We start from the raw sequence: 23,931 nt of genomic DNA on the forward strand, positions 1-23,931 counted from the left end.
CTTGCATCCCGAGATGAGACTGAGGCTTGGCAAGAATTGCTGATGAAGCACAATAGGAAAAGCAGAATGCCTCCCTGGAATATGGACCTTTTATGGAAACTGAGAAGCTAGAAGGAAACTGTCAGCTTGTTTCTGTCCTCCAGCTAACCCTCTGTAAAAATATTGCCAACATGGGACCTCCCAGGAAGCACATGGTTAATTCAAAAAGCTTTTCTTCTTGCTTCAAGCTCTTGCTAGTGAAGTGGGCATTATAACAGTTCTTCAAATTACCAGTGTTCTGCCACTGAACTAAGTCTTTCCTTCTGGTTTCTTAAGCTAGCAGCACCAATGTAATTGGGTATTAACAAAAAACAAATAAATAAATGGGGGGCAAGGGGCCATGCAAACCCTGAACTTTACCAATATGGCAAGAAGACACAGAAACCTGCAAATGTATTTTAGCAGTTGCTTATTTGAAATACCTCCTTTTTTTTTTTTAATGAATTGTTTAAAACAATTGAGCTTTTTACAGGTTGTTACATTACACTTAAATGCTTTATCAAGTAACCAAGAGTCAACAGTTTTGCTTTCTGCAACTTGCCCTGTTCAATAAAAAATAAATAGAAATTAATATTTTATTGAAGTGAAATGTATAGTTCACACTTCAGCTAGTATCCAGCACTGTAAACCCAATTTAGTTTTTCAGAGATTTCATGGCAGAGGTGGTTGTTGCAAATGGTCTTCAGGAGGTGAAAACGTTTATTTTTATGACACACTGCATATTACATGCAAAATATTCAAATAAAAGAATCTGACTTATGTCAGATGCAATTAAATATGCTATTAAAATTTAAAAGAAACAGAAATTGCTTGTTGCTTGTAAATGTGCAGTGTTTATAAATCTCAGAACTGTTTTGGTCTGCATGCTTATCCCAGGCAAAAAGCAACAAAATGTCTTTTGGGAATCACGTTTTAGACTGAAGCATTTTAATTGAAATTTAGGATGCAGCTGTCCCCTGTGCCAGGGAAAGTGCAAGTTGTGGGAGTTTGGTAGATGCCCTGAGAGCGATGTAGTGCTCTTATGCTTTGGGTATTCCTCAAAATAAAAACATGTAATTACTTGGCTAGTTGGAGTTAATGCTTAATTGATTTGCTTTATCAGGCATCCTACAGTGATGTTTGCTGAAGAGGAGGAGCAGATTTAGCAATTTAAAGGTCCCTAAGTCCTTCTTTCCAACTTAACTTGCATTTTCTTGCTTCCGTGTACACAAAGGGATGAAGTCTCTTCTCTCAGTCCTGTATGACAGCTTGTCCATCAGTACATTTGTCATTGTTCTTCATTGGCACTTATTTCTTCAGATATTTCCTAGTGGTTGTAGGTCCTTACTGGTTAATAGAACTGAAAAAGTCTGGAAAATGAACTAACGGCATAGTCAGGACAGGTGTATTGATAACGTAGTCCTCAATGCAAACATATTCTGAGTTACTGGGGAGATAATCCATTGTCTTCAGCCACTCTGCATTATCTGGTCAGTGAGCCTCTGGCAGGCAGGTGAGAGGTCACTGCAGTCTGTGAAAGAGTTCTGTATTTCCAGGTAGGGTGGAGAATGATCTGAGCAGTGCCAGGAAGTTAAGGACAGAGGTAAATCCTCTCATTCCTCTCAGGTGTGTATTTGCAAAGACATATTTAGTAGTAATGTTAATTAACATCATTCATATTTAACTTTAATCTGACCTGAGAAATTCCAAAGAGGTTATTTATAGATATAGGAAGATGTGATTTATTCTTCACTGTGCAAACAGTAAGAAAATACAATATATTTTTTCTGGGGGGGTGTATATTCCCTTCATTATGCTCAAGAGGCCATAAAGATCAAGAGACCAATAAGTTGCAGACCTGGCAGCTTAATGAAACGAGTATTTTCCATATGTTTTAGATCATGGACCATAGGTACTGATACTAGTAAGGTACTGAATCATATACCTAATAAAAGGAAGCATAAGAGAAAAGCTTTGTACTACGAAGGTTTCCAATCATTTAACCATATACTTTTAGGTTTTATATATAAAACAGCGACCATTGTATTACTGTCCATAATTTATTTTAATTACAGCTAATAACCAGTCAAAAGAGAGCTAATACAAAACACTTGAGACAGAAAATAATTTATTTTAATCTGTAAAATTCCTTGGCTTATGTTTCCTATTAACGTCCCCTATCATGCAGATGCCTTCATGTTCCACTCCCCTTTCTGCCCTCCTCAGCAGCTCTGGAGTGGCTTATGAGGTTGTTGCCTTGTTTGTTTTTTTGGGTTTAGTGCTTGTTGTCCAAAAATGATTGCTCTGCTCATACTGATAGAACTTTGTATTTATGGTTGTTTCCTGCCAGAAGTGCGCCAAGTGGGGACCTCTTACCTCCAAGATCAGATGCGTTCAGTTTAAGGTGGTGGAAGCAGGCAGGGGTTGAATGCTGTAACATTATGGAAAGTAAAAATAGAGGTAGCTGAACACCAAACCATAATACAGCTGCTGTGATAACAGGTGCAATTCTCACACTCTAAGAATGAGTCACAGACGCAGAAAGCATTTCTTGCTTTGAGGGACAAACAGAAGTGAATACTAATCCACATTTTTTTATTTGCCCATATTCTGAAATAACATCCAGAAACATCTGGAATAGAACAAAAAGGTCGGTTTGTGCTGATACAGTGATACGAGCCATGGCATTCTAAACTGGCAGGTGGAGAGTGCTCACATGTTGTTGTTGCTACATTTCATAAGCAGAGATTTGTTTTGAGGATTTAATGACATTTCTATCAACAGGAGAATGAACACTTTGCTTTTCTAATGTCAGAACCATTGGAACTAAATTCATTGCTCCTCAGTGTCAGAGCTTTCATTAAGCCAATGGTACTACTCAGATTTAAGTTACACCCCAGGGCACCACCAGTGGCAGTGGATCCTTATTCTACTCATCATTCTTCTCCTATTTGCATCTTATAGAGCCTAGAATGAGACAGGTGGTGTCACTCTGGTGAAGCTCTGCTAGTGTTTGAATACAGTGGTGGTGAAAAAGGTGGGCTTTCTATGCAGGATTTAAATAATAAAAATGTTACATTTCTATTAAAATTTTAATTTTAGGGTAAGATGGTGAAAGGAATGGGTGGTGCCATGGACCTGGTATCCAGTGCGCAGACCAAAGTGGTTGTCACCATGGAGCACTCAGCCAAGGTAAGGCTTTGCTGCTTCTCTCTAAATAAGTGTTTTGTGCTGTACCAAAAAAGGAAGAAGGGGGAAAAAAAAAGACATCTTACATTCAGTCTGCTGCTTTACGAGAGCTTGACAGTTTTGCTGTTAGTTATGGAGGTGCAACAGGGGGCTAGGTTAGTATGGTTCCTTTCTTCTGGTACGTGAATCATTCACCATGGAAAAAAATGAAATATTAACTTGATGTTTAAAAGCTGCACACATTTTTTAGTTACTTCATGCAAATTTAATGAGAGTGGCAATTGCCAGAGCTACAGTAGATGCTACCCCAGAGGTTTTACTCTTCGTCTCAGAGTAATTTGAAAAATGACATTCCCCATGGTTAAATACTTGTTACGATGGAAAGATATTTACCTTTGAAGTTGCCAGTCAAATTGGTACTGACAGCTTAATAGAATAGATCTTTTTGGCATGATGAGATGCAGGCTGCCTTACATCATTATGTGATAGAGGTTAATCTAGAGACTTCTTTGTGGGGGAAGTTTTATAGATATAAACATTTATCTTCCACAGAAAGTCACAGGAAACTTGTCATTTGAAACTTCTAAAATGGGACTGTCCAAACTATGAGAAAAATATACTGGAGGACAAAACTTTCTATTTTCAAGGAACTATACCAAATGTTTAAAAATGAACTTTTTGTTTAATTTCTGTCTTTCTATTATTCCAAATTCGTTGTATGTCTGCAGTAAGAATTAGCTGTGTATTGCTCAAGATAATACCCGGTGAGAATGCATAAGGGCAAGCATAAGGGCAATAATGCATTAGGGCAACGAAGCTGGTGAGGGGTCTGGAGCACAAGTCTTACGAAGAGCTGCTGAGGGAGCTGGGGTTGTTCAGCCTGGAGAGAAGGAGGCTGAGGGGAGACCTCATCGCTCTCTACGACTACCTGAAAGGAGGGTGTAGCAAGATGGGGGTCAGTTTCTTCGCCCAAGTAACAGGCGATAGGACTGTTAGGTGCCTCAAGTTGCGCCGGGGAAGGTTTAGACTGGATATTAGGAAAAATTTTTACACTGCAAGGGTTATTTAGCATTGGAACAGGCTGCCCAGGGATGTGATTGAGGCACCATCTCTGGAGGTATTTAAAAGACGGGTAGACTTAGTGCTTAGGGATATGGTTTAGTGATGTATTTTTCAGTTAGGTTGATGGTTGGACTAGATGATCTGAAAGGTCCCTCCAACCTAGGCACTTCTATGATTCTATGATTCTATAAGGAATTTGCATGGTAAACTATAGTAAATAATGTAAATATGAAAGCTAAATATATTAACAATTATGTGTTTTTTAAATGTGATCCGAAGAATTAATGTTCATTTTAAAAAAAATTGTTGAAAAATATAGTAGTTTCACAGTTTATACTAAGCTGTGATCTCAAGGGGCACATTTTCGGTAACAGAGCTGATTCTGACCCAATATTTTTTGCATGCATATGTGTAAATAAGTAAACAAAAGTACAAAACAAATTCATCTATAAAATTTGCATCTCTATTACAGCCTCCCAAAAACTGGATATGCAATTATCCACTCACTCAGACACATACTTAAGGTATTAATGTGATCTGAAAAAATATTTGTGCTAAATTTCTAGTTACTGTGGAATTTGGTTAAAGCTCAGAGTCCACACACAGTGTAATTATTCATGCTATTTATTCTCTTAAAAGTACTATCACCGATATCTTTTTTTTCAGTACAGTGCTTCGAAGTTGTTTGCTTTTTGGTTTTTTGTCAGTAGGAGTACTGAAACCTGAAAATAATGGAAACACAGATAGGTTCGCTGTTACAAACAGTGTAGGCATAGACTTTTTTATTTTGGCTTATGTATACATAACTTGGGTTCTTATGTACATGGGATGCCTGGTGTGCACTTCTAGAGAGCCAGTTAGAGACTTTCATAAATTATTTATTCTGCTTTTATGTGAAGCACTGCAAAACTAAACTATGTGCACGATTTTTCATGTTATTCTTATTTTAAAATGGATGGTGTTCTTGGCACCATTTCATCTTACCTAGACTCTTTTTGAGGTTTTCATACTGCTTCTTGTTTATTCAAAAGTGAAGATGATGAAATATGGAAATATAATGTTTGGAAATTAAAAGCTTCTGTTAGAGTTTTCAGGTGCTTTTTTTTTTCTTTTCTTTTTTTTTTTTTTTAAATACACAGGCAAACATAGCATCCATAAGACCAGTTCTGAAAGTCAGAAGCTTTTTTTGTGTGTGACTGCTTGTTACAGAGCTGACTTTATGTTCATGTCTCTTTAATTCTTTACACCAAATATTTTCTCACAAATTTACTGCATCTGCATCTATGCATCAGAGGAGCAATCTTTCATCCCGCTCAAAGCCCAGTGTGCTACTGAGTGAACGAAATGTCTGTATGTACTGTGACAGTCTGTTAGGTCTGATGGCTTTTTAGTATAGGGACGCTTTTGTCATTTTATTGTCAAAATAAAAATTAAAAAATTCTACCATTAGATGCCAAAGTCTCCTGTTAATCAACAGCAGTCAAGATTTGCTGGATGGAAGTACAGTGGAAGCCTGTAGGATATACACAACACTTTCAATGGACTTGTTCAAAAGTTGCTGCTAGAGGTAGTTCTTCTGATTTGTCATCTTGTGAAGGATCTTTTAATCCTTTTCAAGTGTTTTTGTGTAATAGTAATGGCTTGTTAAACATTCAAATAAGTTTTATAAGAATTCAAAAGTGAATTTTCCTTTCAGTACACATGATGCAGTTTTTAAGTATAGCAATATGCTGAGTCCTTGCAGTGCAGGCAAAATATAATTTACACTTAATTATGAGAGCGAAACTAGTATCTGTCTTAACACTCAAATAAATACTCAAAGAATTTTCCTCTGTTTAAATTCTGACATGCAGTATATTACAAACAAAACTAAATATGCTCTGCCCCAAATTATTTACATTTTTAATTACTTAAATTTTTACATGTAAAGAAAACCAAAAGGAACAGAAGAGGAGTGACAGAACATGAAATGAGGTTTGTAGAGGACTCTTCAGCTTAAGAAACACTATTGGGAAAGGGTAACATAGAAATAAAAAAAATAATAAGGGAATGGAGAAGATGGATGCAGAATGGCTAGTCACTCCCTTATAAGAAAAGTAGGGGCAGCCAACTGAAATTAGCAACCAGCATGTTTAAAACAAGAAACGTTTTTTATAGCCAGCTAATGAAGTTGTGGATGATCAGCAGGATGATGAAGGAGCTCAAAGAATTAAATCTGTATGAAAGGGACCAAACTGTTTTATGAGGTTAAGTTCATCAGTGACAATTAAATAGAATTGCCCAGAAGCAGTTTCTAGCTCAGGATGCCTATACATCATGGCATGGCAGGAACCAGGGGGGCATATGTGTGGAGGGGGTCTCAGTTTTTCACTCCATGTGCATAGGCCACTGTGAGGCAGTTTTCAAATGGACCTTAAGTCTCATTCTTTATGGTATTTCTTAATGTACTTTTTTGTTTATAACCATGAAGAAAAATAATAGAATGTAAGGTTGTTATTTAATCTCTAAACAGTCACTTTGCATCTGTGCCTAATCTGCTAAATACTGCCTAAGAGAAATGGAAGTCAAGTTCTTAGCCCCATACCATCATTGACATGTTTTGCAAAACATAGTAAAGTAATGGCTGGTAATTGTTCCATGTTATGAAATGAGTTGTCTACACCATTCAGAAAAATAGAATGGAAACAAGTTTTAAGTCCTTGATTTGGATGTGCTTGAAACATGGAGCACTGAATTGAAAACTCCTTTCTGCCATTATGAATAGTTTTGATTATAATGTATTGTGGAAGATTAAGGACATTTTTGTTCTTCAACAACAGAGTTTTTTACTTAAAGAAGACTGAAACACCTTAAGGTTTTATGTATCTACACAACAGTCTTTTCCTTTATCTGAATAAATCCCATATAAACTCAGATGGTAAAAATCCGTGCAGTTCCATTTGGATTCCTATTCTGATAGCGCCCTGATGGATGTCTTCAAAAAGTCGCCTTTAATGCTAACTGGTAATACAATAATCTTCAGCTCGAGTGTTAAGAAGCTGGAATGTATCAGTTCTCAGGGTCACAGCAGCCTTCAAGCTGTCACCTCTGCAAGTCCATGCATTTCAATCTCAATTGGGTACCAAGAAAAGACACTTCATTTCATATGGCTGGGAAGTATACCTGATGTGTTACTGAAGATATGACAAATAGCACACATTGATCTTGGCTCTCAGGTAAAGTGCACAGGAAGGATGGACACCTCAGGATGGACAAGATATAAGTAGATCAATTGAAAATAACACTGTCGCAAGTCATTATTTTCATTAAGAGTGAGTGAGTTTCATCAGAGTAGTTGCCTTGATAACAAATGTCGATCTTGCTAGTATAATTAGAATTAGAATGAAGAAATAGTTCTTCACAGAAAAAGATAAATTCAAAAGCACATGGATTGCTCATTTTGTTACCACTCAGGAGTCAAACTGGCTGAGAGATGGTTCCTGAGTTTATATTAAGCCTTAAGGCAAACTGATGATTGTAAATTTAAAAGGTATTGCATTCAGATTGTTAAATGAGACATGTAATACTCTGAGAGTTTTGAAACGCATAACTGAAAATTGATAATTAGTGAAAAAATAAAAGCAGTGATAATGGGAGAAGCGTGCACTTAATGCTACCTCTGTAAAACGCCTACAAATAACGACTAAAAACATAGTGATCCATCTCTTTTATCCATTCAGAGCTCTTGCAGCCTACATTAATTTAGCAGGATCTAAAGCCATTTACGAACTCCTATTAAAAAAAAAAGAAGGAAAAAAAAAAAGAAAAGAAAAAAACTCACCACCCAAACCTTACCTGCCCAGCTTCATGTCAGAAGCTATGTCTTCTTATTAGGTAATACTATTCCCAGGATTCAGAGTAGCTGGCTTTGATGCTTCAGGAAAGGAAGTGCCTTAAAGTAAATCCTATTTTTTTATATATACATTCTTTTCTACTATATTTGCATGCTGATTTGTTCTAAAACAGAGATAATGTTACTCCTGTGTAGCACCTGCATGTTACACTCATCTTTTAGTCTGCTTTTTGGCTTTCCTGGAGGGATGGAGGGAGTGGGAATTCAACGTAGGTAAAGAAACTGGATTTATTCTTTTCAGAGCACTTGAGCCCTGGGGATTTGAAATGCCTGTCTGTATGGCTGCTCCTGCACATACTGTTTGTTATAAAGTATAAAACAGAGAAATGTTGTGCCTGCAATGTCTTTCCCTAATTTTTGTCCTTTATGTGTCATCAGTGAGGTCCCATGTATCTCTTATCCTCACATTGCAGCAGGAAAGACAAATTATTAAGCAGAGCTTCTAAACTCAGGAGCCCACTCAGTGGTACAGTGAGATTCTTATTAGTCATCTCCCTATATGTGGGATTTAAGTTATAACTGTCCCAAATTGCCAAAGATGTAATCTGCCACAGAAGTAAATTCAAAGAGTGTTCTGAGTACAGTGAATGTTTCAATAACACTGAATGGCGACAGCTGTGATTTTCATGTACATATTTGAATTCTGATTAAGCTGTGTTGTTTTTGAAAATTAATGTTTGTCTGTATATTGTTAAACACAGGGCAATGTCCATAAAATCTTGGAAAAGTGCAATTTACCACTTACTGGGAAACAATGTGTAAACCGCATCATTACGGAGAAGGTAATGTACTTTTCTTGAATCCTTGTCAATACTTTCCTCCTCTATTTCTAAGTAGGGACGCTCAGTAAAAGCAGTAAAGCTTAGTAAAACTGAAAAATATATTTGGTGTCTGTTGCCAGTGAAGGGCAAAGGCTCCCTTGGAGTTCAATTCCAGAAGTCTGGGGGCTCATATTTTTTCTTTTAAAGCTTTCACCATTGACATCTAGTATACTGGACTGTACTTTTAGACACCTTCAAAACAAAGATGCCATGAATCAGAAGTATGCAAAGTACGTATCTCCTTATTTTTACCAAAGTATTCCTGAAAATTTGCTGTGTGAGGTGCAAATCCTCAAATACAGCTGTAATCACAGCTTGTTTTTTCCCAGCAGAGCAACAACTGTGTCGCACCTATGTGTCAGACAATTGGCATCTTCCTTGGTGTATACTACAGGCTCTTTTAGAGAAACACAACCTGTAGCTGTAGCAGGGCTTTTCTTTTGTCCTTACTTGATTCCATTTGTGAAGCAATCTACCCTTCAGCGCAAGTACATGTGAGCATCTGATATTGCTGCTGCTCCAGGTACATTAGTGGATCTTTTCAGCAAATGATAAGTGACTTAAGGTTTTTACTGTAATCATACTCCTTTTATTATCAGTGTTTACATTTTTAAGGGCTTAGAGTAGTCGCTCTGTGAGCCATCTATCATACTAAGTAGAATGCATCAAAGGTGCTGATGTAGAATTTGCTTTCTCCCGGTGGTGTATTGGTACTGTAATTTAAAGGCTTTTTCTCCACAAAGTAAGGGAAAATAAGTGAAAATGTGAAATTTTTTCCAGTCTTCTACTAACTGGCCACATACAAATGTAAGGTAAAAAAAACCGAGAGTGAACAAGGACTGATAGAAAGTAAACAGGGAGAAATTTCTCTAAGAGTCACCACTTCTCAGATCTAGTTGCTTTATTAGGAGATGACACAAATGCATAACAGTGCTTCGATAGCGTTGCAAATTCTGTTTCCATACTAGCTTCCTAGTGTGGATATTCCTTATGGCCAGCTTCCCTGTTAAGGTTTAGAAGAGCTTTCGTTTTTCAGTCCCATAAATCAGTCTCATGTGCCCAGAAGACAGATAAACTTTAGTACACTTTTCTGATGAACTTAAGACTTCACTTTCATTTCAAGTTCAATCCTCAATGGTCTTTTGCTACTGACTTTATTTTTTTTTTTTTTTAAAGAAAATTACTATAGACCTCATGGTTTCCCTGGCAACTGGCTTGCAACCTATGTGTCTCCCTCTGGTAGGCACCTTTAAAAGTGCACATTGTTTTACAGGTGTTTTTATTTGATGTGATTGTGAGCCTTGGAAGTGGAAAGCATACTTTATGAAGATATCAGAAAGAACAGCCTTTGGTCCTTCAGCCACTTCCTCCCAGGCTTTCTATTAAAAATACAACATGAAATCTTGCCTTTCATTTCTGAAAATACTAAAATTTGCAATGGATGTGCAATAGCCATTGGAGAAGCTCATAATCTGATCAAGGCGATCAACAACTCTGTACCTCTCTACTGTCCTTAAACAAAGTAGAATAATGAAGGAGACATTGTCTTTTCCTGTTTTCCTTCGTGATCTCTTGGTGAGGATTGTCTTGCAGCAAAGAACGTCTCAGCCCTTTCCATTGGACCTCCAGTTCTCACCAGATTGGAGCAGGAGGCACGGTCCTTATTTCATGCAATGAAGAACAGTTGCACATTTTCCCACAAAACTAACACATCTCATATTTTAGATTCTTTCAGGTACAGGTAAATATAGCAGAAATCTTTATCGGTCAGTCAGAAAAGTGAAAAGTGAAACCAATTGATAATGGCATCTTTTGTTACTGAGGCAATACTACCTACTTCAGCACACCATTTTGTACAGTATTACTAGTTACATCCTCATTTTCTTCTTTGATAATAAAAATTAATTGTGTGCTATTTGAATCTGACAGGCTGTGTTTGATGTGGACAAGAAGAAGGGATTGACCCTTGTGGAAATCTGGGAAGGACTGACAGTGGATGATATCAAGAAAAGCACTGGCTGTGACTTCACAGTAAGTCATTTTACAAACAAATATAGTTAGTCTGGTGTCAGAACAACTATTGTCCACAAATACTCACCACATGAACACTTGTAGATGCAGTAAGGGCTGGGTAGATTGTCTGTGGGGTTTACAATGAAAATAAGAAGATAATTTAGGGCTAACATAGTAGGATTATATTGGAAGCATTAGAAGCTAGGAAAAACAGAAGAGGTGGAGAAGTAACTAAAAGGACAATATAGAAAGGGAACTTTTACGATGCTTTGAAGAGGGGAGCTGATGCAATCTGAGATGTGGATGAAAATTCATTTTTCCACTGTATAAGTTAATTTATTAACTCTCTGTTGCTAAGTTTTCATGCTGTCTTTAGGTGGGGTTGTGAGTCTTCTCAACAGGGGTGATGACACATGTCCACTCTGTGTTACCAGCGCCAATCAATTAAATGCTCTACTGTTGATAGAGCATTTTCTCTCTCATTGCCTTGTACAAATGAAACTTACGCTCGGCAGTAATCCAGAAATCCACTGCCTTTTGACCTTCACATTCATTCTTAAATCTCACTTCATGCTAAACAGAACTGGCTTATAGTGGAGAGCTGTACCGCACTAGATTGTAACTGATTGCATATGTGTTGTTGATAACATATAGTTTCTTCATGGCCTTCTCTTACATGCACATTATGAAATTTTTTCTTCTGTGTTGTGAAGTCTTTTGGGGCAGGTCAGCCCTCCTTTAGTGAGAACAGCAAGTATGACAGTATACAAATTGTGCTGTAAAAATAGTTGGTGAATATTTGGTAATGAAGTGCAATACTCGTCCTCTTTGCTGAGTTTCATGGCAGGGCTAGGGCACGTTACTGAAAGATTGCAGAGCAGTTAGTATGTGAGAAAGTTTTTTATTAAGGCTTTGAACATACTCTTGGCAGTAAGCAAAACTTTCAGAGCAATAAGCCCGTGGAATTTCATTCATTTCCCGTGTCCATAAAAGAGCATTTCAGATAACTAAATATGATAGTGTATGTTTTTCTTGTGGAGTTTTAAATATTTTAAATAAAGAGCTGTTCACTTCTAAGAATACAGTTGTTTATTGGAGAAAAATTGTTTGGTTAAAGATGAGTGGCCTGCAACTGCAAAGTGCAGGAAATGCTACAAAATCACTTTGCTCCATTATTAATTTTTGGTGTAACATTTTATGGAAGTCATTATTATTTTTTAATTTATAGTGGAAGGAACCTTCCATATTCAGCAATTCGGTGTGCAAAAGAAATTATTCATTCAGCCTCTGACTGTGATTTAGGAAAAAATGATCAATCTTTTAAAACTTAAATAATGTCAGGGCTTCTTTTTCTTTGGCTGATCAGCTTTAAACAGCTAGCATCCAAAATTAAAACCTAAAAATGACCTTGTAGGTTCATATCTATTGCAGTCAGCCACTTTGTTTTGTTCTTGCATATTTAATTTGGGGATTAACTTCATGATGAATTTGAAGGTGCCATGTTTAGTAAGCATTTAAAGAGACTGAAACTACAGGAAAGGACTTTTGTTGTCAGAGGACACTAGTCCTTAACGTGTTCCAAACCTGCTTGTTTGGAAGGAGTTGGTTTCTTTTTGGTTCAGGTGACCAATAGATATGTATTTAATTGAGCATGTGTTACCCAAAGTAAAGTCCAGCAGCCTACGCTCAAGGCAGCGAAAGCAGAAGTAACCTAAGAATTCAGAAAAAGAACTGATAAGCTTAAAATGATGGGCTATGAGATTAAGCTTTGCAGCAGCACAGTGGGTATGGTAGGGCAAGACTATTAGGACCAAAGAAAAGATTAGCAGACAGTACCCACTGTCCCTTAGTGCTTTCCTGTGAACGTTACAAATGAGTGGTATAAATTTTGAATTATTTGGATAGCCTGTAGTTAGCAATTGATGAGAGGAATTGCAGCAATCCACCATCTGGGTCCCTGAGATCTGTCTCACTGGGATCAGGAAGGCGCACTTCACAGGCACCGTTTCCTAGTTCTCCTGAAGGCAACCTCCAGCGCAGGCTGCAGTGTTCATGCTTGAAATCACGAGCTGCACTAAAGGAGCTGTGGGCATGAAAAATGTAGATGCTGCTTGGTTTATGCACTGTCATGTACTTACCTTGAAAGCATGCTGCTTGCATAAATGCTTGCAAAGCATGTACCCCTGCCGAGGTATGCGCGGAGGTCAGCTTTACTTGCTGATTGGTGGTTCCAAAAGCGCCTGAAATCTTTGTAACACTGCAGATGGAAAGCATGAGACATGATGGTTTGTTTGTGAAAGCTGTGGCATGGAAGAGCACTGGCTATTCCTTCCTTTCTTTTTTTTTTTGCCTCCTCTAAAGAATGTTCCCAGGCTGGGATGACCCAGTCCTCCTCCAATTGAAATCCTTACCAAAACATCTGTTGACTTCTGTGACAGCAAGACTGGGTCACTGTTCCATAATATTGGACCCTTGATGGCCTGATTTTCATATACAGCAAACACCTACAGCTCCTTCCCTTCGTTTTGGAGTTCATAAAATAGAGATTTGAGCATTGTGATAGGCATTTGTTCAGAAAGCAGCAATCCTTGGTCCTTTTTTCCACTTTTCAAGACTCTGCCTCAGGCTTCCTTGCAAGAGTAGCAGTTGTGCTCGTGATTATTTATGTTCACTGAATGAGACATCTTGTTCTTGTTTATATTGGTGACAGGAACTTTAGTGATATTGTATTGCTGCAGTAAAAGCAGTTTTTTTGGATCATACGTTTTGCTAGTTTGAAACTGAACTAATGGGTGGAAAATGAGGAGTTGACCCTTTTCTAGCAGCTTTTTTCAGTGGATGCAGTGAATGATCTGAACTAAAACAAGCATCTCTCTAGGTTCATTACAAGCGAGATTTTAAGGGATGGCTGTACCTTTATATGTAACTATCTCTCCCCCTGCAGACTACTCCTTTTTGGAGAGGAGAACTTTATAGCCTGTTCGGCTTTCTTTGAGACACATTTGGCTATACAGTCACATTTTCACAGCCTGCTTACTTATTTGGAATAACATCTCCTAAAGGACATTTGTGACAACAAAAATGTCAAAGAAAACGTGATTTAGAGTCAACAATCTTCATTATAGACTGGCATCATATAAAAAATAAACAATTTGCCCTCGATTTTACTGTGCTGTGAAGACAAGGTGTTGGCTTATCTTGTATGCTTAAATGAGATTTGCTGTAGCCTAGCTATCGATCACCCTGGCAGGTAATCTGTTTGGGCTTGTACTGGCTTATGCCATTGATGAGACCATGAGAGAACAGACTGAGAACCATACTTTTGCAGATGTATTTAATTATAAAAATAATCAGGGTAAGTCTGTTGGTAAAAATTGCCACCCCCCCCCTTTTTTTTTTTCTTAATATAAAAGCTCAGTTTTACAAAGTGATCTTAAAAGATAACACGGAGTTCAGGAAAAGTGTCTGCCAAGGAAACATTGGGTAGTCTAATAGCAATTGACTAGTGTACGTTTAAAAAGAAATTGACTGTGCAGGTTCAAGCCAGTGAGTACAAAATAACAGAGGATATGGTTTTGTTTTCTGGAAGTACCTTTTCTTTAGTGGAAGCAGGCTGTTGCAGGATTGAGTCCATTTTTAAATGGATGTTGTGTTTTTTCCTGATCAGTCACCCCCACTGCAAAAGTCATATTAGGAACAGATTTTTTTATGAAAGCTGATGTTGGAATTGTGGTTTGCTTTTATCTGCAATTTCAAATAATTAGGAGTTAATAAGGGATAAACAACTTTTATTATTTTAACAAATATGCTAACACTGTTCGTCTTTTTTTTTTGAGGGGCTGTTTTTACATTTTTGAACGATAACTGCCTTTTGCACACATGATAAGTTCATTAGAAGTTATTAGGACTCAGCATCATTCAGAATCAGGCCTTCAAAGGGCTGCTTGCTATAGAGAAACATAATGAAATAAGCATAGGGCTGTTTGTGTAGCTGAAAAGGGCAGTTTGTGGTTGGAAATCAGGGAGCCAATAATCTTTAATTGCAGGGAGTTGCTGAGGCTGTGTGTCCTCCTGCCAGTTCAGAGGCTGCGTACAGGGCTGTCCCCGCAAACTCCTCCCCGTACGCCTCCCTGTTCCATGTTAGCAAAGTATTTTGAAGCTTCCAAGAGAAGCTGTTCTTCCTGTAAATTAAATAATATTAAGAATGTGTTGCTTAGGAGGTACTGTAAGAAAGTAGCAACTCTGTGGCTGCGAACTGTAAAATAGTCTTCATTAAGTGCATTTAGCCCTTACCAAATGCTGCGCTCTTAGCACAGGGTGTTACCAAATTGGCTGACTCTACTGGGATCTAAAGCAGTGGACTCAGGGGGCTTTCTGCATTTCAGACTTGATTACTCCTGGTCTTCCAAGCACAAACCATCCCTTTTGTTACGTTAGCATTTTTCTGCTTATTTAATCACATTTTGTTTAGAGCAAGCGGTTGTATTTGGGTCCAGTTCTGAGCGGTGCTGAGCTCTTGCTACCTCTGTTATCTTCACCAGGCATTGTGGCACTTTGGCACTCATGGAGATCAGACCCTTTCTGAAGCACATAGGTGGTACACACAAATGACAGCTGTTAGCATCAGATGTGCAGACGTTACATTTAACATAATGTGCTCATTCAAATGTAAAACACTTGAGGTTTTGATGGCACCAAAATCTACAACAGCAGAAAAACAATAATCTCCTCCAGTAATTGCTTTTTGTCATTTTTTTGCAGAATACAGGTTTTAATGGTGCTATCTTTATCCTCCAGTTTTTGCCTTTACTTCAGTGGAACCATCCCTGGGTGAGGCAGAAATAGGCCCAAATTAAGTGAGGCACATAGGCATGTCAGAAATGTTGAAACATTTCTGGAACTAGTCCAGGAATGCTGGTCCACTCAGGGAGTTTCTCCAGCTCCTCTACACTTGTACCTATTACATCTATCTATTATCCTAGTTCACACACAACTTTGAAAAATCAATGAACAGTTTCCATCCACTGAAAACATTTCATTAACATTTGATACAGTAAACACATTCTTCATGGACTAAGCTTTCCTTGGTGGCTATTCTTATAAGGTTATAAGTGGTGATATGTAGTGGCTGGAGGAAGGATAACACAGAGGTCTAACTGGTACAGGAAATACAGCCCTTTACCTCTAAAAGAAAGGCTTTAATGCCTGGAAAGGCCCTTATATGTCATTCTTTCATGAGTTAGTTTGTTCAGTGCTGTTAAGTGAAAAAGATGGGATAAGGAGGCAGAAGGAATGCAGTATGTGATGTTTCAGTGGGACACATTGATCAACTAGGAGACAGATTATCTGTGGAACTGTTTTTCGTCCTGAACAAGTAAGATCTCATGAGTTATTTCGGATCTTCATCCTGGGGCACCTATTTAAATAGGGCTGGGAACAGGAGGTATTTAAAGGAGGCTTAGATCTTCTGTGGAGGGCGTTTCTTCAGGGTAATTGTGTAGACCTGCAGTCAGGGTTCAACTAAATGTTAACCATTGCTACTCTTCAAGGTCTTCTCTGCATTGTTCCCACTTACACCTTCTTTCCTCGTCTAGTTTCTTATTTAGGCTTACTGTGCTTTATTTTTGGTCTGCTGGATGTCTTATAATATCACTAATTCATTTTTATGAGTATATGGAATTTAAGCAATAGAATACATAAGTGTGTCCTCACACAAAAATGCATGTGAATGGAAAAAGGCAAGTTTAAAAAAATAGGTAAAATTAGAAGAATTAAACTATGTCATCATCAAACAAGTCAAATGAACGTGAATGGAAGACGGCAAATTTTAAAAAAATAAGTAAAATTACAAGTATTTAATTATATCATCATCAAACAAATAATAAAATCAAATGTATACAAATACTATAGGTACAGTAGGTGTATAATATATGTATACATTTGATTGTATATCCCCTGCTAATATGTATGTTCCAAAACTCATTTGACTACTTCTGTTCAAACTCAGCATTGACAGACAGCATCCTGTCTCCCGGTGGGTGGGGAGGAAAAGCAGAATGGTCTTGGCTATTAAGCAAAGAAGGGAAATCATCAGTTCAAGATTCCTTGGCATGCTAATATTACAGTGGTGATTCAATCATATATTGAATATAATCCATTCAGGGTATTGATGCGTGAATGCAAGTAGATTAGAAGGTGATGGCTGAACCTGTTGCCCATCTGCAGCTCTCTCTTCTATTGCTGCTCATGGCAAGCACAGCCCCACTGTACACAAACTATGACTATTTATGGGCCAGTGCATTAACTGAGTCACAGCCTGTTTTTGAGTTACATTCATGTGCCATCCTGTATGCTGTATAATTGAGGAGCTGCTTCACCTGAGTTCAGCTATCCCTTCTGCTGGCATTGGAGGCCATCTGAGAAGACCATGCAGTTAGCAGGGGCAAGCACAGGTTCAGCTGTCCAAGTTTAATCTGCTTGCATTCCTAAATTGATAGCCCAACTCAAAATAAATGAAGTTTAGAGGCTGGATACTAGCACCACACATATCTTGTATTCCTACATCAGAAAATTTAGTTGTGGAACTGTTTATCTCTGAAATACTGCAAATATATCAGTTTAGATAATATACAGTGTCTCTGGTCTTCAGTGGCACATAGTTGATAGAGGTGGAAGTGAGTGGTGGGTTGTATTGCTGTATCTGTTTGCCAACTGTTGTGTTTTTTCCCTCCTTTTTGCTAGGTTTCGCCAAAACTAATACCAATGAGGCAGATTTAAACGTGAAATACAGACTGGGCTTAACTTGCCAGAAGGCTTGTTTCCAAATGGGAGCTCAGTGAAGAGAAATCTGTGACTGTTTTGCAATTTTACGTCTTTTTTGTTTGTTTTTTTAAGGGCTTTGTAAGTAGTTTCCAGGCAGTTAAACTCAGACTGTGACTATCAGCCTAAATTGTATTTTACTTTCATAACATCACCAATTTTAATGGAAGGGTGAATTTATTCCCTAAATTTTGAATAATGTTATACTAAAATGTTAATGAACACTGTCAAAAAATGCCTTGTAGTCTCTCTGCCAAATACTACGTTTTTTACACAGATTCAGAAAATAAGCATGTAAAACTTATGATTGCCTCTGCTTTTCCTGATGTCATTAAACTTACAAGTCACTCCATTGCTCTGGAACTACAGCACTTAACTGTGTCCTTTCTCCTGTAAAGGTGTAGGGGTTTTTTTCTGGAGTGGTCTATAGCAAATGTATGCAGCTGTAGAGAAACACCAGGAATATGGACTTCCCTTTTCCTGAACCTTTTAATGAGTCTGTGACAAAACTATTTATACCAGTGGAAAAAAAAGGGTCCTTAGCCCGGAATGTACCTTCTGTTTCCACAGTTTGTGTCTGTTGGCATTAAGAAGCCTACACTTCCCAAAGTCCAACTCTGACCCCTTCTATTTAAATCAAACAAACTAGAATGAGGCTAATGTGAAGGAGGAAGATTAAAAAGTCTCCTTCCCCATGCAGGCAACTGGTAACTGCATAATTGTCCTACATGAACCACTCTTACTCTCCAGATATAACTCAACCTGGGAACAGGTTGCCCAGAGAGGTGGTAGAAGCCCCATCCCTGGAAGTTTTTAGGGCCAGGCTGGATGGGGCCTGAGCAACCTCATCTAGTGGGAGATGTCCCTGCCCAGGGCAGGGGGGTTGGAACTAGGTGATCTTTAAGGTCCCTTCCAACCCTAAAAATTCTGTGATTCTATGATTCTCCCCAGCCACCATTCAAAGGCAAATGCAGGTTGTTTCTGGAGTGAGGTCTGTCCTTCCAGTGTTACATAGAGAAACGGGGGAAGAGAATGTTGTGGGCACTTGGAAGGGAATACACTTGCCAATCAAGGCATTGGGAAAAACTAAAGAGTTTGGAACCAAAACTCATGGTAGCTAGAATGAAGACATAAGACAATCAAAATGAAAAGTCATTCTCTCATACTGGTTCTGCTATTTGATAAAGACCTTCCTTTCCCTGTTATTAACGATAAAATGACTGTTATTTTTGCAAATAGGTAATATGACAGCATTGGATCTCACGTCCAAAATCAGCAAAATATGTCCTTCTTATACACAACAGGAATTGACTGGAAATCCACATTTACTAAAATACAGTATTCTCTCCAAGTATAATGGTTTCTGTCATTCGTATAAATAGGAACATGTAAAATACTTCAGTTAAAATAATTCCTGGTGTAATGTTTGACATCAGAACTGGAGCAGAATAAGTGACTGAAAAGCATGTAAAATGTAGATGCATAAATAAATATTTATATGTATATATGGCTATCATTCGTGTGATAAGCGCTTTTGGGATATGGTATAGAAGGGCATTCTAATACTAGATTGAGGACCTAGATGAGGATCTAATACTAGATGGACCATAGTCAGTTTGTGTTGTGGAAGGAATGTAACACATTTCTAGGGAACCAGATAGGAAAATCCTGCGGTATTGAGCTCCTATACTAGCCTTTGTACTGCATTTTTACGTCTCTTTCATGGGTCAGTTACACAATTTGTCTTGATCCACACATGGGTTTTATAGCAGTAAAACTGTTTTGATTAGAGAGATTGTTTTGTTTAGTTGCACTTAACTCTAAACAATTCTTTGATAATCTCTTGGCAATACCAGAATAGGTTATCCTGCTTCCCACAAAGGAATAAACAAAATGCCTTTGTAAGCAGCTTTTTGCTAGTACAAAAGTACTCCCATAATACTAAGTTGTATGACTTGAACTCACGCATGTTAATGGGTGGTAGGCTGTCATATAGTCTGAATATATAGGCAAGACCTGATGCTGAGCCCATGGGGAGGGAAAGCGTTGTACAAAAACTAGTGCTAATTTAATGATTAAACAAATAAAAGTGATTTGGTTGATAGGTAATTTGCATGCAAGATTTGAAACTACATTGATCAAAGTGCTCCAGAATACCTTAACCCAGGATTAGCACAAATTTGTTTTTACCTAGCTTTAGTTTTCACCTGCTTTCTTTATTTAGGTGTATTCCCTATGTTATTCTCTCATTCCAGACAAGTTACTTTCTTAAAATTTGGCCATTTCTATTGCTATGGATGTGGACTGAAGTTCTGCTCACAGAGGTTTTGCGGATTTAAAATCTCTATACAACAAAAGTTGACTTTATTTTAGCTGAGTGTAAAACAGTTTTGGTTTTAGACAGAGCAGCCTAGAGGCCTCTTCCCCAGTCCATAAAGACAGTTCAGGGACAATTCTGACCCTTGTGATGCTGTACACAGCAAAAGGTGCCTATCTTTGCCTTCAGGGCCGAGGACGGGTGAAGAGCTACCCTGAGGGGACGGGTGTGATCCCTGACGGTGTCTTTTATCGTCACTCAGAGCTCCTGGACAGAGTACCCAGAGTGGATACTGGTTTTAGGGGCGGAGTATAAGAAGTATACAGGGGAAGGGAGTTACTATTAATTTATCCAGAGAAAAAAAATATCTAATTAAATAGCTGGGGAAGTCTTAAAGAAATCTATAAATTAAATGTTGATCTATTGCAATTACCTGTGTTACATTAGTTGTAGGACTGATTAGTTAATTCCAGTGAACATTTATTGACATGTATAAAGTACCAGAGAAGTGTCTGAGGGCAGCATCAGGTGTATGCTGCTTCTGCCATAGAACTATGCTTTGCTGGCATACGCACAGAAGCCATCGTTGTCATTAATATATGGCTATAAAAAGACTTATGACCTGATAATGTCTGGGAGTTCAGCACTTTGGTTTCTGAAGCAAAGAATTAGGAACCAAGAACTCCTGAGTTTCAGCTTTTCTGCCTTTGGAAATGCCATCTGTGCTCTCTGCCTTGTCCTGTTGCTGGAAAAGGGGATGTTGTTCTTCCTACCTCACAGGGATGTTGTGAGGAATAACCAGCTAAGGTCTGTGCAACAGGTTATTTTTTCTCTTCAGTTTGGGGATCACACTCGATCAAGAGTTTGAAGGAGTACTTGAAGAATGTTGTACATGCCGGGTATTTGAGTTCTATGTCTTCTCTTATTTGTGTCTGTAGATGCAAGAGAGCAAAAGTCAGTATGATGCTGAAAATTGGGGATGAAAGGAGAACAGGCTTTCTCCGTATACAACAATGGTGCACATATCTGTATGTCACACTTGAATTTTTTTATCTTGAGGACAATATATTGTGGTAGAATATTGGTATTGTTATGAAAACATCATGTGTCCGCACAAGCTAATTGCAGCAAGCTGTGACTCCACTTTTTTGATTTGTAAAGTAGGATTAGAAATTAAAGCACTCCTAAGTGTTTCCCTCTGTGGACTCAAGCGAGGTTCATAGGTAAGGTATACTCTGAGCAGTAGTAGTGATGATTGGTATTGCAGGGATGAGAGCTTCTTGTTCCTCTTCAGCGGTTCATGGTATGCGTGAAGTTTTAGTGGGACGTCACTAAGATTATCCACTGATTGACAGCACTTCACAAGACAAGGACAGTTGGTACTCTTTGTCCTGAAGAAGATGATGATTCTACTATATTACCACATTGGACTTTTTTCACTTTCTATTTTATTGACTTTTGTCCCTGAAAAAGCAAAAAAATGAAATATTAAAGAAAATGTAGTTGTACTGTAATCTCTGCAAACTAAACGTCAAAGTCCTTCTATGTATTTGCAAAACAATCAATAAAATAAAAATTAAAAATCTCAGGTTTTGTCTGTTATTAGCATTGTTCATGGCATTCTGTTCTGCCATTAGGAGCAGTAGAAGACTAGGTCATGTTCACACCAGCATGTCACACCTCAGCACACACAAAAACCCCAAGGTCTTGGCTGATGGTGGAGGGATTTGATAAACAGAAATAATGAAGCTCAGCTAATAGCTGGATTCTCCACATTCTCTCTTCTCACTGATAACTCTTGGGTCAATCTCAAACATAATTATCACATCCATTTTCGTAATCACTTGTTTTTCAATGAAGTCAAATAATGGTCTACGTATGTAGTCCTTAGAGAAGTGATTTTTTTACTTTTTGATTAAAACTGCTGTAGAAATGATAGCATTTGAGGTGTTAATCATTGATGTTACTGTGTGGCTACACTCTGAAAATAGTACTAGATGACACATGAAGACAAATTCCATTAACCACCTGGTGAATGGTAAAGTAGATGATTGAAAAGTGATGAAAATGCTTGTCTGTGGATAGTGGGGTCATTCTCCCATACGTGTCATAAGGTCATGAGTATCGTAGTATTTTTTTATCTTCGGTATCATCAGAAAGCAGATTGATAAATGTGAAGAAAAACGTTGAGGCTCAGAAAGAAACCTGGATGATTTGCTCAGAAGTGAAACTCATCAGTGACTTATACGTGTGGTTAAAATCCAACAGTCTGTCACCTCTGTGAAGGGGGGTACAAGGTAAGTGCCAAAACCACTGAGATGATACACCAGTCTGGCAGCAATAACATCCACTCCTAGGAATATAGAAGGTAAAGTTTTCCTCTGACAAGAGGAGAAAGTTGGTTACAGGCGTATCTGAGCAGTTTTGGGGTATCATCTCGTGTATCTCCTGGTGTTGCTTGTTTTACAATACCCCATCATTTCTTGGATGCATTCCAGTATTCAGAGACCCTCTTCTGCTCATACCTGTCCGCTCCTGCAGCCCAGGGGTCTTAGCTCTGAACATACCTGCACCGCAGTATGTGTGGCAGCTTTTAGTGGAACAACTTCAGGGGACACCCCAGGGCAGGGGAAAGAAATTCCTTTCCTGAATGTATTTATGTAACATCAGATTTTGAGGCTCCAGCAAAGGTAAAAGTAGCCATGGTGTTGGAAAACTTGCTGTGCCTGGTTCACACGTTTATGTATGTATTTGGAATGAGTGAGAGCATGGCAGAAATTCTTGCCTTCAATGACAATGGGTTTTCCATCTGCCACACATGGTATTTTTTTTTTTATTGTATTTTATTATTGTAATGTAAAGGCAAAACCAGGCAGAACGTTACTTATTTATGGGAGCAGTAGAGTCTAAAACTAAAATTCCTATTTCCATGGTTTAAAGCTGTCCCCTGAGCATGCAATCCAGAGAAAAGCTGTTAAATTTCTGTAAAGCCATGATAGATATAGACTTAGACTGCAGGTGCTGCAGCACTTTCGGGCATTGCCGCTGCTGCTGTTGCAGGGGGTAGCAGTGCTGCCCTCAGTGCCGGGCAGGTCATCGTGTTTGTCCCAACCCTGTGCCCGTATGAGATGCACAAGCTGGTGCGTCCATCCACCTTGTGCAGTTTTCAACATAGAAGTGGCACAGCCAAAACCCCTTTAAAAAATGGCAATGATGCTTCTTTCCCAGTATTAACCCAGAAGGGAGAGTGTTTGCGAAGGTTCATTTCCTAACCTTCTCCAGGAAGATTTGAAGCACATCTCACTCGTCCCAGGAAAGCACCTAACCCACCACGCTGCAGGGTGAGCTGCTTCCAGGGAAACCGGCTTGCTTTGCAGAAAGGGTTGCAAGGGCTGCGAGGCTGTGAATAGGGCAGTCGGGAAGGAGCAGGAGATGATCAAGTAGCCTGTAAGTCACTCGCCCAAGTGATAGCAAGACCTGAATTATCCTTTGAAGAATGGCTTTTGTTTTATTAACATGGGCTTTAAAGTATGTAAGCAATTTTCTGTCTCCCCTGCATGTAGGCACCTACCTGCATTAAGCCAGGTGTTTCAGGGCAAGTGCAGAACAAAACCGAGAAGGCACCTACAGGCAGGTGAGGCAGGGTGGTGCTTTGCACCTCAGCAGGGTACAGAGCGGGACTTTTCCCTTTTAAGATTGCCTAAATTAATGAAATTCTCTTGTCAGTGCCTATGTCAATTACTTTTTTTTTTTTGGCTGAGTTCCTAAGTATTCCCTTGGGTTCTGTGAGCTGGAAAGTA

At 38.5% G+C, this 23,931-nt stretch overlaps 1 protein-coding gene across 1 annotated transcript in view; it reads left to right on the forward strand.

Annotated features, from left to right (window-relative positions):
• OXCT1 (3-oxoacid CoA-transferase 1) overlaps positions 1-21,719 on the forward strand; it is an 89,822-nt gene extending 68,103 nt beyond the window's left edge. The window contains exons 14-17 of the mRNA XM_054185188.1: positions 3,121-3,210; positions 8,863-8,943; positions 10,912-11,013; positions 17,737-21,719. Of these exons, the coding sequence (XP_054041163.1) occupies positions 3,121-3,210; positions 8,863-8,943; positions 10,912-11,013; positions 17,737-17,772 (309 nt within the window). The 3' untranslated portion in view covers positions 17,773-21,719. The remainder of the gene's footprint in view (positions 1-3,120; positions 3,211-8,862; positions 8,944-10,911; positions 11,014-17,736) is intronic.
• Positions 21,720-23,931: the final 2,212 nt, after the last annotated feature.

This window comes from Rissa tridactyla, chromosome Z (assembly GCF_028500815.1).
Source record: "Rissa tridactyla isolate bRisTri1 chromosome Z, bRisTri1.patW.cur.20221130, whole genome shotgun sequence".
NCBI classification, from domain to species: Eukaryota; Metazoa; Chordata; class Aves; order Charadriiformes; family Laridae; genus Rissa; species Rissa tridactyla.